At 36.9% G+C, this 15,866-nt stretch overlaps 1 protein-coding gene across 1 annotated transcript in view; it reads left to right on the top strand.

The window, feature by feature from the left end:
- The window catches only part of PSMD14 (proteasome 26S subunit, non-ATPase 14), a 49,947-nt gene extending 37,083 nt beyond the window's left edge, over positions 1-12,864 (top strand). The window contains exons 8-12 of the mRNA XM_087733724.1: positions 2,865-2,972; positions 6,346-6,420; positions 8,753-8,878; positions 10,199-10,261; positions 12,440-12,864. Coding sequence (XP_087589850.1) covers positions 2,865-2,972; positions 6,346-6,420; positions 8,753-8,878; positions 10,199-10,261; positions 12,440-12,538 — 471 coding nt within the window. The 3' untranslated portion in view covers positions 12,539-12,864. The remainder of the gene's footprint in view (positions 1-2,864; positions 2,973-6,345; positions 6,421-8,752; positions 8,879-10,198; positions 10,262-12,439) is intronic.
- The last annotated feature ends 3,002 nt before the right edge of the window (positions 12,865-15,866 follow it).

Here is a 15,866-nt window from a genome sequence, read left to right as displayed (position 1 = left end):
ATGGGACTGATCTGTGCTCACTGTGAAAAAAGCAATTACATTTCATAGAAATGAATATGTAGGATTTATTGTTGTATTTATGTTTTTATTGCGTATTAGGTCTAAATTTAGCCTCCAGGTTGTTGAGCATGTTAGTTTCTTTAAGATGGTTGCTATAGTGATAGCAGCAAATTCCTTTAATCTTAGTGTAGTTAAAGTATTTAGTTACCATTGGTCGTCACAGTGCAACTGAGACAAGAAATATCATTCACACATGTACTTTTTGTACCCCTCTGTAGAAATTGCAATTTTATCCCCTTTTTAAAGCTTAATATTTGTGATTTTAATACTTCATACCACTTTCTGTTAGATTGATATTTGTTCTACTTGGGAAATACTTGCATTTCATTCCTTCAGGAGGACAGATAGAGTGGGCAGTCCTTTCCCACACAGGTAGTACCTGAAACAGAACTGAAATTACTTTGGGGCAGAATTAAGATGCTCGAGTAATAATCAGTATCACTCAGAAATATTTTAGCAGCTAGTTCTCATATTTTGATGTGAAATTTATCCAAACATAACCTTGAGAACACCAACTGAAATTTTGAATTTATTATCACAATGAAGTTTAATCAGTTTTTTTATTTTGGGTTTTCTTTTTATTTTACACGACTCAGGTCCCAAAACAAATCCATGCTAGACAATGCCCTTCGTTCTTGGATAAGCTCAGCATTGTCTAGTGAAGTTCTCAGTTAAACACAAATCCAGAAGCATGGCTGTTAGTAACTTACAAAGCAGCTCCTTGTGATTATAGCATACTGCCAAGTTCATGTTTCTTGCTCCTCAGGGTAAATTTTTACTTGCTTGGGTTTTTTTTCTCCTCATCCAGCTAGTCTCTGGAGAACCTGTGGTGTGGAATTTTTTTGCGTTGCTTGACTTTTTAATTTATACTGCCTGTTTGTTATGGTTGGGCATTTCCAGGTGTTCATAAATTAGAGCATCTGGTTAGAATGGAACACAGAGAGATATATACAAAAGCTTGTCACACGTGTTTTGAGATAGAGAAAAATCTGATAGTGATAAAAAAGGAAAAAATACAATTATTTTGTATGTTACCACAAAGAATGTATAGATATATAGAAACTGTTTCAGATCTTTTTGAGAATTAAGTTTTTTTAAAAGTAATTCCTTTTTCGTAGCATTAGTATCAGATGGCATGCTTCTGCTGCACATTAAATCTGAATTTTGTTTTGGCTTTATTACTGTTCAGAAAAAAATTGTCACTGTTCACTCACTTTAATTGGGTCACAACCTAACATTTTTAATAAAGAAGATTTTTCTTGTACATTTTCTGCATGCAGTTTTAAGACATGACGTATGCAGTTGGATCTGGCCAGTCAGCTGAGGGTCCAGGCAATAGCCCTTAGTGGCACTGAGTCACTCAACATGACTGAAATAGTTGGCTCTCAAAAGTAAATACAACAGGTGATAAATTATTAGGCTTTTTCAGTTTACACTTTGATTTTTTTTTTTGTTATGAATACTTGCCAATTACTTTTATTTCTACACGAATGACTTCCATATTTGTATTGTACTCCTAATAAATTATATATGTAGTTAGTTACTAATATTTATGTAAATGGAGAGGAAAATGCTAGAACAAGGTGGGAGACTGTGTCGCTTTCTCTGCAGACTTTCAGTGACAGTGGTGGATTTTTTTATTTATTCAACATAAAAGATTTGGTTCAGGTCTAATTCCTCAAAATATCAAACCAGCTATATAATTGCATCTGTTGTTGTCCAACCCATAGTACGGAGAGGAAGAGAATAAAAATGATTGTAGGAAAGCTGTTAAAAGGACATTTAAACTATTTTGTTTAATGAACTAGAATAACTCTTCAAACATATGCAGACAAGATGCCTGCAAAGTATGCCTGGTACTATTTCTGTGGATGTACGAGGCTGTACGTGCACCGGTCCAGTTAAAAGACTGGGGCCTAAATGAGAAATCTTATCTTGCAATTACGAATCTGTAATGGCGAGTAGCCAGTAAGAGTGGGTTTGAGTGTATTGTTGGTATGTCCTCAGTTCTGTTTCACCTCACACGGGTGTTGGATAGGGGTGTGGGTTTTATTGTATGGGCCCATGAAATCCTGTTTCCAAAGATTTTCATAGACAAATTCGGCACAGGACAGAATCAAAATCAGTGCTGGTTTTACTTTATTTGCAATGAAATAGCACTGAATACTACCTACCGTGTACCTTTAAATCATAAATGACCTTGGTTTTCTTTTACTCTATTTTTTACTCCTGAGCATGACACTGACAAGGACTTTTTAATCCATCAGACAGTTTATAGACCCTTTCGTAGTCACAAGAAGCAAAAAGCATCTGACTAGAAGGGAATACATGGGGCAAGTTCCTTGCTGGCTATAATTTTGTTGTCATTTCAAGTATTGTGGTAGTATAATTGATGTGACAGGACTGGGCTTTAGACTCAGTCCCTTAGCTTGTGCTCACTTTCAGTTTTAGTCTCTCTCTGTCATTCATTTTGATTGGATAAGATTTAGGTGACAAACATATGCATACCTTTGAAGCTTAGAGTAAGCGTACATAAAAATTCAATGTTATATGATGATATCATGTATATAAAACGTACAGCTCCATGGAAAAGGTAATAATTGGTGTCACCTTACAATACAAGGTAGTGTAGTGTGCTGATAGCATAGCCAGCAGGAGGCTCTTTTTTTATTAATATTATAATTAAATGATTTTCTGGATAAAGGCCAAAAACAGATGAGAGTTGGTTGTGCCTTGTCCACTGTTGCTTGGCACTATTAGTTGCATTTTCTAAAAAGAATTGACTTGACATCTTGTTTTTACAGGTTGTTATTGATGCCTTCAGATTGATCAATGCTAATATGATGGTCTTGGGACATGAACCAAGACAAACAACTTCAAATCTGGGTCACTTAAACAAGCCATCTATCCAGGTAAACCCAGTGTTGATAGTCCTGTAAATTGCAAGATTTATTCAGCAATTTCGGGGAAAGGTACCTAAAAACAGTAAGCCACAAATTGTTTATTGTTCTCTCTATGGCATTTTTCTGCGCTCATTTATAACTGATATGATTCATCAATGGAGTTATATATGTGAAGGGTTTAAAATTGAGCCATAAATTACCTACCTAAGTGTGAATGCGTGTGTAAGTATATACTGCAAAGGTTAAAGTACAGATTTATGGAAATGCAAACTTTTAAAAGTGACAATTGATGTCATGCCATGTGATGCAAGATAGGTACTGTTTTCAGTACTGCAATTTAAAAACTCCTGCTTATTAACATCTCAGCTTTCTTAAAGATAAATTATTCTGAAGCAAATTATGGAAAAAGTTTCCTCTTCATTAATAAGATTGTCTTTCTACTGTATGCTTATATAGGTTCTTGCTTAATATGTAATCTCGATTTAACCTTATATTGTGTCTTAAATAATTAATCTCTGATTTTTATATAATGCAGTAATTTGCTGAAAAAGTGGTGGCGTAGGAGATTCAGTGGATAAATAGCATGTTTGATTGCCTTCAACTGTAATGTTTCTTTTGAGTATGTTGTCTTATATTTCTTTGTGAGCATTTGTGAAACTTAAATGTTCAAAGTTTGATTTCTGAAGTTGTCTTTCCCTAGTAAGACAAAAATGTTGGTCTTCAATGAAGCAAACCTTTATTTTGAGAAATAGCTTCTGTCCTGAAACAAGTATCCTCTGGAGTGATTAATGCTTTTATCTGTGTCTTTCTTCTGCCTCAATGTTTTTTCCTTTTTTCTCTCCAGAAAACTTTTTTCCCTTACCATGCATTCTAAAAGGCATGCGTACTTGCAACCATGAAGCCTAATTCCTGCTCTTTTGATCCGTTACTTGAACAATGAAAGTAATATTTGCTAGATAAACATCCAAGAAAAAGACTGTACAGTAGTCATAGTAGAACTGAAATAAGGGCTAAACTTCTGCTGTAAGAGAGACGTCTTTTGGGAGTTACTAGATCACCATACCCCTATCTTTCAAAAGATCAGTTGTTTTTTATTACTAATGCATTGAAACCCTTTACTATTTATAAAAATGCTAGCCAAAAAAATCAGACAATTAAAGAGTGTCTGCTTCAGGAGGTGGTTGTTTTTCACTTTTCATTTTTGAATTGGTAAAAACTGCAAACTATAATGAGTACGAAATAAGCAGCTAATACTCTTGACTGGATATAGGCAAGCCCATGCTTGCATGTTTCAGGGCTTTTCTAACTGGGCTTTTCTGGACCACGTGTAATGACCTCCCTTGTAAACCCCCGTAGTATTGTCCAGCTTCATTATTTTAAGATCACTGTCACTACAGCATGGCATATTTTGGCAATGGGAGTTTTGGGTTTCTGCTGTTAGAGTGGGTATTTTTTGTTTGTATTGTTTTTTTGCAAGTTGGCAGCGAGCTGTTGCGAATGTCACTGTTAAGCTAAAAATCATAGTTTAAAATGATACTCTGTTCTTAAAACTGCAAGGGCTCTTGCAGTGTTGTTTTGCTTTTATTCTAAGGTCGTGAATAAAATTCTGAGCCAGTTGAGGTCCGCAGCAAACTTAATATTGACTTCAGCTGGGCTAGAAGCAGGGATTTTAAGACATTCCTTAAAATCTCAGCAATAAGAATAGTACGTTGATTGACTTCATTCCTTTTTTGTGTTTTTTCTTGTGTTCCCTTACCAATAGCTTTTTTACTTGCCGTTTGTGCATCTAATTTGTAATGCCTGTTGGAATGATGGTTTCCATTTGAAACAAAACACATGAAGAACAAGCTTTGCTTTCAAGTGTTTTATGGGTAATTTAACCTGTTGCAGTGGCTAAACTACAACTACTGCTCAGGTTTGAAGTGAAGAGTTGTTTACCGTTTACATTTGTCCACTCTTTAAAAGAGTGATTTTCAAAGAGGAGAGGAAAGAGAGGAGATAGTGGGGTAAGGCAAAGATGTTTGTCAAATTTTAGGAGCTTTAGAAAACTCCATAAATACCTACAACTGAGTTTAAACACAAACCCCAAAACCTCATGCAGTCATTTTGAGTGGGATAAGAAAATGGCAGTGGAAACTACCTATTACTAATAGTTTCAACCATAAATTACTTTATGGATGATAAAAACTGTGTTTTACAATTTTAATTATAATAAGTGGCACAAGTAATGGTTATCTGTAACTGCTGTTTCTCATAAATGTAACCATTCAAGTAGTTTTGTAGCTTTGTATATGTGTTTGCAAAAGAAATCTGTTTAAAATACATGTATGAGAACATTTTCAGCTTTCATACAGATAATTTTGGAATGCTGAAATATTAAGTTGCATAAGATGCAAATACACATTCATTCTGTATAGCTCTAAAGAATATATTTAAACATAAATATGTGGAATGATTGAAACATAAGAAATATTTACCACTAATTCTGCATATTTTATGTATGATTTTCCATATCTCCTTTCTAAATGTATACTTCATATGTAAAATTTTATTTGAAAAATAGACAATTTTAGTTGTGATGAGGATTTATCACAGAATTTTCTTAACCCCCCCACCCCCCAAATATTAATCTGACTCACCCTTAAGTCATAAATGTAAAAAAAAATTACATAATGCACATGAGCAAAATAGAAGATACATGCATATAGGTGTCACTTAACCTAATCTCAGTTGATCAGATTGTGACGTACAAGTTTAAGGACAAACTTGCAAAGGACATAATTATAGTGAGAAAGGCTTTTCTTCATTTAAAGTTAAAAAAGAAAATTAGCTTTAATATCCAAGGTTAATTCGATGCACATAGTCTAACCGATACCTGACATGTTTATTCACTGCTTCAGCTACTCTCTCTTTGTATTGTACCTTAGAGAATGAACTTGGGCATGTTGGCAGTGGTTGTAAATAACTAGATAGCCAACATTCTTTTGTTTATCACAGAAAGAGCCTTATATTTCAATAGAAGTGATAACCGAATTTATTGAGAGAGGAAAGATTTGAGAGAAATATGTTTGTGCATATGTATCGGTCAAATGTTTGCAGGCAGTTACCGCTTTTTCCTGTGATAGTTGTTACTGTGTGAAAAAATCCATGGTTTAGAAATAGAATGTATAACTGTCAGTTTAACGAACACTGAAAGAGAAATAGGGACAGGTATATTTACTTGATAACTACTTATAGTCTCTGTGTATTTGTTTCGTTGTGGTTTTTCTCTTATTTAAGTGATGTTTGAAGATGGCTGTATTTAAATGGACTCTTCCCTTCTAATATTTCTTCATTTCAACGGTGGATAATTTTTATGCAAACTTTTCCCTGAATTTTACAGGCACTAATTCATGGACTAAACAGACATTACTATTCCATCACCATCAACTACAGGAAGAATGAACTAGAACAGAAGGTAATTGTTTACGCTTTTATTCAGAGGACAAAGAACACTATACAAACCATTTAAAATTTGTGGCAATATTCTGGTTTCAACTGCTGATATTTTCAGTAGTTGTTTTAACTCTGCTGGAGTAGATGGCTTCTCTTCCAGGAAGCACTTAGATGTGTAGTCATGATGATGAAACCTTCCAAAACCACATTCTAATATACATATAAATCGTTTGACAATATTTTTGTTGACATGTTTTATGGAAAGTCCTCATGCTGTTCTCTGCACTTGGTTTGTGCAAAGTTTCAAGTTTTCAGTGATGAAGCTGAAAGACATACTAGCTGCCTTAGGTTTTCACAGGCTGGAATTCCTGAAGCTAGAAGGCCATATTTTCCAAAACAGAATTGTATAACCAAGGAATCCCAGGTTTTTATTGGCTATAATCACTTTGACAGAAGGTGCTTCCAGTTGGTATGAATGGAGCTCCCCAAGACTTCACTGGATACCAGGAAGCAGTGATGTCCTGCATTAACAGAAAAAATACTGTTCAGTTACTGACAACAAGCATTGTCAGTTACTTTTGTATCAAACTTCCTCAGTTACAAGTAAAATCTAGCTGGACAGTCTCAACCAGGAAAACAAACAGAAAAAAGAAAAAAGCTTATTTATCATCTACAGAAGTTAATTCTTGAAAAGCCAGATTCTGTCCTCAGTTATGCCTTTGTATGTTCATGGCCTTGTTAGGGTTATAAATTGATCTCAGAGGTGGAGCTTATGATGAAATAGTCATAATAGTTTTCTCACTTAATTTTGACTTTTAGAGGGCTAGAAGTAATAAAACCCCCCAATTTTTAATAATGGCAGAATATGCATGCAAATCAGGGAGTTGAAAAGAACTTGTGGAGTGCATTACCCTTTTTAGGACAGTATCAGACTTTCAAGGCCTCACTGTTACTGAAAAGAGTAACTGATTCAACAGAACCAGCCCTCTCGGGAAACGCCCATGAAGCTTCTGGAGGTTATTGTTTCCATTCAAATACAATGGTGTGGCCAATCCAGTCTTTTCTGAAGTTCCAAGTATGTATTTTCTTTAATGGCTTTACATATATAAGTTATTACCTCTGCAAGTAGGAAAACAATCTTGACCGAGTTAGGGAAACTTCAATCTATGAGGCAGCGACTATCCCCACACATCTTTCATAAGGCAGGTTCATACATATTTCAAACCCCCCTCGTGATGATGGTGATCTGTTATCTCCATCTGTAGTAAGAAGAGTACATGCTTCATGTATTGGCTGAGGAGCCCGTCACACCAAACCATAATTTTAAAATCCAGATAGCCTAGCTAAACTGTCCATATGCAGTTTGCCTACAACTCCTTCTGTCAGTAACTAAGATCTTGTTAATACAAATTATGATACAAACTTTCAACTCAGTTCGTATGTTCCGAAGCCGGGTTTCTTTGGAAGCTGTACATAGGATGAAACAGGCAGTTTTATTCAGGTGATAACAGTTACGGGGCTTATGGGTTCTCAAAGATGTCTGTAGTAAATGTTCGCAAATTGAAGGCAAGCTGAAACTGTTTGCTGAAAGGGTCTTCCCTACAGACCTCAAGTGTGCAGAAGATCCACAAAATACGCTTTCTTTATTCATGAAAATCAGGAAATTGCCTTTGTAGCTATTCCTTCACTCTTCCAAGAATGACATCAGAATGTCAAGTAAAAGATTTCAGGTATTTCTAATAGTTCCCAAGTTTATCACCATCAAAACTCTGCATCGCTTTATTATGTTGTTTTTAGGGCTGTTTACTTTGTAGGAGGACAAACACACACAAGTCATGCTTTGGTTGCTTTTGAAGTTCACTTCATCGCTTGCATACAGTTCAGGATAATCAGTGAAGCCTAAATAACTGCTTCATACATTTAATCCAAGCATTAAAATATTTTTCAACTTTGTCAGAGGCCAGAAGCTTCAGCCATTCCTTATTTGGCAGCTAAAATATTCACCTTTCTGTTAGCGCTCCTACAATGCAATTGTGCATTCTCAACCTACAGCACAAATACAAAATTACAAAAGAAAAACCTAAGTATTCCTGTCAGAGTAAATGTGACCCTGGTTTCCGTGCCTTATTTTCATATGTAGGGTTCAAGACGTTTCATCTTTAAAAACTTATGCTAAATCTATTGTCTGCTCTAGCAGAGTAGTTGGTTATTGTATTTCCTGTATTTAAACATTGTAAGGTCAACAATTTTTAATTACATTCATACTCTCATAAATTGCTTTTTTGTCACAGAGATTTTCATTGTATTATGAATGTATTTTACAATAGATGCTCTAAAGACGTTTTGTTTTGCAGATGTTGCTAAATTTGCATAAGAAGAGTTGGATGGAAGGTTTGACACTTCAGGACTACAGTGAACATTGCAAACTCAATGAAACAGTAGTGAAGGAGATGTTAGAATTAGCTAAGAATTATAACAAGGTATTCATATCCCGTAATGACAGTGTAACTGTAGCTGTGTTTATGAAGTGAAGAAATTTATTACTTAATTTCAGAAGTAAGAAGTCGATTATCACAAGCTTTATTGAGAATGACTTGTAAAGGACTAGACTGTAAGAACAAAACAGTTGTTGCAGGAACTCTTTTGGACTGTGGTGGTTATTTGATTTGTATAATCTGTTTTCAGCAAAGAGCTTTGTGGGATTTGGTTCAATTAGGCACAAGTGTGGCTTTAATGGCCTGTGGAGACTGTTTCTTATTCATCAACTATGTATCATTTCTATGTGAAGTTGCCTATTAGCTCTTGAGGCTTTGCCACCTGACTTTTTGCCCTGAACTAGGAAAACGTTTCATTACATGTTTTGCTTTGAAATGTGAGTAATCCCATCAATTTTGTGTTTTTACTTAGTGAAGAGAGTATAAGATTCCTGTAGATCAAAATAAGCAGTTGATTGTATTCTTTATTCCTTCAGTCAAGGACTACTCAGCCAATATAGCAGAAAAAAGGTTATTTATCTGTATCATTCCAGTAGATAGATAATAAGTATTTAGAACACATTCTGGAGCCCAATTCAATGTTCTTTTTCAATAAAGAAATGAATATTGGTGTTGTAAGAAAGAGGAATCACAGTTATTTGTACTGTTTTAATACTGGCACTTACACTTAGAAATATTTTTTATAAATACTGTATCTCAACAAGCACTCTATGAGTAGTAAGTATGTCAGTCATTCTTGACGAGTGCTATTTTTTTAACTTCTCAGAAGTCCTTAAAAACAAAATTCAATATTACATTCACTAGTTGAGTTAGTGGATTTACTTTATAAAGTATAAACACACTGTGTTTGAAAGCAACAGAACATTACAAAAAGATATTAAAATAAGTGACTTTAAACAGTATAAAAATTTATTGAGAACAAACCTCCAGTAGTTGAAACAACGTAGGCAATGTTATTTTTGGTTCTGCTTTACTAGCTTAGCTATCTTCAACTATCTTTAACTATTGATACCGCTCATTTAAGATTTTTGCTTAAAAACAGTTTTGTGAATATCTGACAATAAAACCATTCATGAGTATTTGCCTTGATCTTTTGCACTAACACTTAGTAATTAAAACCACGTCTGCTGAAAAGCTGAAGTACCTTTCCTTTTGACTTTCTGAAATGTGTTGCCGTTTGATTTTTTTTTTCTTTCCTTTTTTTTTTTTTTTTTGAGAAAGAGAATTATATTTTGAGAATCTTGTGGCTTGGGGAAAAAGTAAATGAAATCTGAAACACTGACCTTTTCTGTGTTTCTTTCACAGGCTGTTGAAGAAGAAGATAAGATGACACCTGAACAGCTGGCAATAAAAAATGTTGGCAAGCAGGTGAGGTGTGATGAATTAGAGTGAGATGGAATGATATGCTTCGTTCATTCTAAATATTAATTTTTTTACATGTGCGTAGGTGATTTTAGTTCTACGTGCAAGATATTCTCAATGCTCCAAATAATGAATTTATTTTTGTTGAAGATTGTTGTGTAAGGAATAAGGCTTTTGACTGTAGGTAATCGGCAGAATATCTGCAAGTCGTGTTCTACATGAGTTTGTATTACGTGCTGAGGAGCAGTGTTGAGATTTGGTATTTTCTTTTTTTTTTTCTTTTTTTTTTTTTTTTAACTTCTTTCCAAGAAGCATAAAGATATCCAAGTCTGTGTCAGAGAGGCCAAAACTGTGGAGATTTTTAAAAAATAGTAATACTTGAAAAAAGGTGGGAGTGTTGTTTATACAGTATAATGGATAAAGAACCAGCTCACCCCTGTCCTCAGTTCATGAACACACTGTCAGTGCTTAGCTCCAATACACACGTATGCAAGTAAGCTGCGTTGCTTTGTATTGCTGTTGAAGGAAAACAGTTTAGGACCATAGCTGAACCTGAAAACACCCACTCAATTCGTTCTATCCCTTTGCAATGTCAGGATATAATGTCTCTGTAGAAGACTCGACAGAAAACTGTTTCTACATTTGATTTCAACATAAAGGTTGAGGAAGTGTGGAGGAGAGCAAAACAAGTTTGTAAGAGGTTGTGTTCAAATTCAAGAAGGGCAATGGAAACAAGAAATAGCTTTAAAAATATCCAGTGTGTCCTTAAAGAACCAGTATTTATTGTATTGCTAGTAGCAGTAGAAGAATTTAAAGGAGTCTGGATTGCTCTTATGTGTCAGCTTCTAGCAGCTATGTCATAACACATCTGCACTATTGTTCAGTCACTCGTGTATTTCTGTAGCATTCAGAACAATGGAGTTTATGCACACCTACACATACATAAATATATGTATATAAAACAAAACCTGTAAGAAGGGTTGTATTTTAAGGGTTATGATGTCATCTCAAACAGAACTTGAGCTTCACTAGTTGTTTAAATCATTATGCTTACATGAAAAAAAAAAAATCTATTTTGATACAGTTCTTTAAAAATAAAATAATTTTTTTCCTGATAAAATTATTAAGTTTTCTTTAAATTACAAAATGGTTCAGTTAAGTCATTTCCATGTGGGCTTTTTATGCAACTTATATAAAAAGCTTTGTAAACAAACAGCTGCTCACCATAGGGATATTATGTTATTAGGTTGCATAATTTGCTAGGAACAGAGAGAATATTGGAGAACTGTATGATCTTTGAAAATGAGTTATTTAAGAAGGACAGCTTACACGGGTTTTCTAGTAGACTTATGTAAACTTAGATGGGTTCATTAGATTTTGACAACAATAATTTTTTTTTAAAGTTAAAATTCCCACACATTATTGTCTTCCATATTTTAATTTCTTTACACACAAGAATGCTACAATAATACTATAATGAAGCTTAGAGATGTTTTTTAAATGTGCCTGATAATTTTGCAGCATTTGGAGATTAATTGCTTAATCTCAATTCCGAATCTGAAGAAGTGCACAAGTATGGTTTTCAACCAGAAATAATCTTATTGTTCTATGCAGATGCCCACAAATGCCCACATCAATTGAGTAATAGTGTGTGGGGATGTGTATTTTCAGAACGCTGCTCAGGCTTAACATTCAATTTTTCAGAACATTTGAACATAGCATTGTGCATTTTTTTTTCATTTTTTGTGGGTATTACTATTCAAAGACTGCGTTAGATCATGCTTGAGTCTTTACAGGATTAGAACACACATTTGTACAAAGATCTGAAAACAAATTGCAATGTTCCAGAACTAAGATTAAAATATTGGCCTTGGTGAGCTCCATAGTAAATTCCACATATTGTGTGTTGTCCTTAAAACCCGCAGCTGCCATGGTTACTCTTCAGATGCTGGATAGAAATTTACTTCCTAAACCTATCCTCAACTTACCTGAGTGACAGTATGGACTAATACAATCTCATTCATGGAAATTCAGTCATTCGCTAGGTCTTGTTAGAATGGAAAATTTAGGAGCATTACTCGCCTGTGTTCTTAACTCACAATTGTCCTAAATAGACCTGACGTAAATGAAATCCTTCAGAGATGTGTTTCGGTCATTTCTCTCATGGCATCCTTTGTATTTCAGGACCCCAAACGTCATTTAGAAGAGCATGTGGATGTGCTGATGACCTCAAACATTGTCCAGTGTTTAGCTGCTATGTTGGATACAGTTGTATTTAAATAACCGATTTACTGTTTGTGATGCTTTCTGTGTATATTTGTTTATTGTTTCTAATACTCACAAGACGGAGACTGTTGAGGCTGTATTTGATTAAACAGAGACATCTGACTTCATTTGCAATGTAAGTGCAGCACTATAACACCTTTCAGTCTCTAATTGTGCAGTTGCTTCAGTTTCTTTATGTCAGGGTCTTTACAGATTCCAAAGCATTCAAGAACACAATGTGGGCAAAAGTGTATTACGTTTTCATTTAATATTTGGGGGAAAAATCAGTAGTACATATATATTTTGATTGCTGCAACATAATAAAAATACATTTACAAACCTGTCTTAAGTTCTGGAAGGCCTTTTTTGAGAAAGGACGGCGGGAATTAACGGTGTAGCAAAAGTGTTGGTAAAGGTTTATTTCTACCCACTGTAAAACTACTGAGATATTAATTGCTAGGACAGCAAAAATTCTCTAATGAAATTTGGCTCCCCTTGATTGCCAGATATTCTCATTGAGATAAAAAAAAAAAAAAAATTGTAGTAGCACTGAATTCTCAGTATATACAAAAACCAAAATGCTGAAAATTCCCCTGCCAGCTCCGTTTCAATATTATTCAAACCCTAATATCCACAGAAGACAATTGACCTTAAGAAAATGAATTCAGTTATGCTGATAACTGAATCACACAACTCTCACAAGTGGTGTCATAAATAGCAGTATTCTGAGAATAAACGTTAAAGTGATAGAGGCTGTTCTAGGTTATACGAACCCTCCCTCCTGCAAAAGAGAACGTACACGAGTTGTCCATATATATAAATATATGGAAAGAGTCCCAACTGGAGTATGACATTTAAAACCATTTCCACTGAGTAGAGAGGGAAGCACTCCCAGGAAGGCAGGTGGGTTGGCTGCTTGGTTTTCAGCAGGCAAAGCCAAATAACTGGGTTTGGGGAGTGACTTCAGGTTTGGGCTAGGGGCAGGTTGGGGTTGGTTGTTTGGTTGGTTTTTAAGTGTTGGATGGTACTTAGGCTGATCTGATTCTTTTGTCTGGGCAGAAGCCTTCTCTTTCTGTGTCACTCACAATATTTTGTTTACGGGATTTAAAAAAAAAATAAACGGCAACAGCTGTGGCAGGCAAATATTTTAAAACTAGATACATCTTTTTGTGTTGAAGATGATTTTTTAAAGTGATTTGACTTCTTACTTGCATAGCAAAGAAACAGCCCATAAAATTGTCTTATTTTCCACTTTGTGCCCAGTAATTTTCTGTTTACTTATTACCATTCAAAGGGTTTTCTTTTGTTTGGAATTTCTTATTTAGGCCTTTTGATTTACTATTTTAGAATAACTCTCTCTCAAAGTATATTTAGCATGCATTTACTTCAGAGGGAAACATGCAGATTTTTGCAGCTGCCCTCCTTCTGGCCTTCCCTCTGCCCCCACAGTAGGCAGCAGAATATCAGACTGGGAAAATGGAGACATACCAAACCACGTTTGCCTGCTTAGAGTTAAAGGGAAGTGCTTTCTGCCGATTCGCACTAAGAACCTGCGTATCCTCGAGGAAGGCTGCGTTTGGGCCTTGCCGTTGTCCGATGTGTGCGTCCACCGCCGCACCCCAGGGGGAGATGGGGCAGGAGCTGACCGGGGGACCTGCCCCGTGGCTCGTCTGCCAGCGGGGCTCCGCATCCCTGCCGCTACCTACTCCCACGCGCACGTGTAGCACCACGAGGGAGACGTAGTTTGGCAGGTCGTGGGTAACATGGCACTGCAGAACAGGAGAGGAGCTATCGCAGTGCTGCAGCGTATGCATGCGTGAAAGGCCGGTGTAAGCAGGGAGACAAACCAGTGAGTCTCGCATATTCTAAATTAATTTTGACAAACGTACCTCTTGCAGAGGGTGGCTGAAGGGAGTCTGTTGGAGATGCAGATCTCCCGTAGTGCGAGCTTGTGCTGTGGTACCCTGCTTTCTATCCGCTCCTCGGTTTGACTTGGAGGCACAATTTTCCATTTACTAAGATGTTTCATGAATAATCAAAAGGCTGTTTTTCGGGGCATCTTTCCTCATTTTTGTCCAGTGCTTTAGGAGCTACACAGAGGATTTGGAAGAATGTGTGAATGCAGTAACCTGAAAAGCAGCAGCCCGTATACCATCTTGGAGGAAGAAAGAGGTTTTCAGGCAGCCACCTTCTGAGCTTCCAGCCGCAATGGAGCAGACCTTCATTAGCAGCTTGACCCCTCGTCACCTGTCAGCACGAAGGACGGGCATATTGTATTAGCAAACCTCTCTCCTTCTTTCTATGACGACTCTGTAACACCACCTGCCATTGCATATCCTCCTATTATACCAGTTTAGGAGTTGTGCACTGAAGATTTTTGGCATATATTAGCACTTCCATGTGATTGGCAGTATACCACTGAATTCATTGCGGCTCCGCATCTATATGGGTGTAGCTCCCTAATTCAGGGCAGCGTTTCCCAGGGTTTATCTGTGTTTCGACCCAGCTCCTGCCTTTATAAGTCCATTACCTTTCTGCCGGTTTCAAGCAGGGAAAGGGAAGGGTGAGCACACTGGTGAAACAACGGTCGGAAACATTAGCTAGAACTGATATTAATAAAACTATTTTCTTAGCACTAAAAGGAGAAGGTGTAGTATGGAAAGTTGCATGCGCTGTATCACCCAGCTGCGAGTAAAACAGTGAACTGCTTGCATTTTGCTTCATAAATTATTTTATTAGAATAATTTCCTTGCAGAGAGTGTGTGCGTGACGGCTCTGTGAAAGCCCAAATAACCGAACTAGCTCACGGTTAAGCAACAGGAAAACTAAACGGCCGTGGGATTTGAGCGCGTTGAAATACGCATTCTGACAAGGCAGCCCGGTTCTAGTCTTCTCTAGATGTGAGTTAGCAAAGTTTCAGCCTGGCTTCAGCCGATTATACGCTGGTCTTGGGTTTATTATGCAATGATCCAGGCTGCATTAAGCATCAGCGGAATTTGAAGCCGGCTGCTGGTGTCGCCTGGAAAGAGACGCAATCTGTAAAATACCTGAAGTCCAAACCGCTCAGGGGAAAATACTAAGAAAAATGAAAGGAGCAAGCTCCTCCCCGGGCAAAACACCGGTGCTTTTCAAAACTCAGAAGCTTGCCCAGGAGGGCAGCGGAGCCGACGCTGGGCAGAGGCGGGGGTGGCAAGCCAGTCCCCGAGCTCCTGGGCGCCCCAGCGGGCCCCGCTCCAGTCAGCCCGGGGCTCTCCCGGGCGCCCGCCGGCCGCTGCCTCCCGCTGAGGGGGTCCCGGCCGCAGCCCCTCGGGAGGGCGCGCGGGCCCCGCCGCCGCCCCGGCCGCCC

Source organism: Nipponia nippon, unplaced genomic scaffold, assembly GCF_047370975.1.
Source record: "Nipponia nippon isolate SJK-2023a ecotype South Korea unplaced genomic scaffold, ASM4737097v1 scaffold_5, whole genome shotgun sequence".
Lineage (NCBI taxonomy): Eukaryota > Metazoa > Chordata > Aves > Pelecaniformes > Threskiornithidae > Nipponia > Nipponia nippon.
The sequence above is the reverse complement of the archived record's forward strand: the minus strand, read 5'-3'. Positions and strand labels throughout refer to the sequence as shown.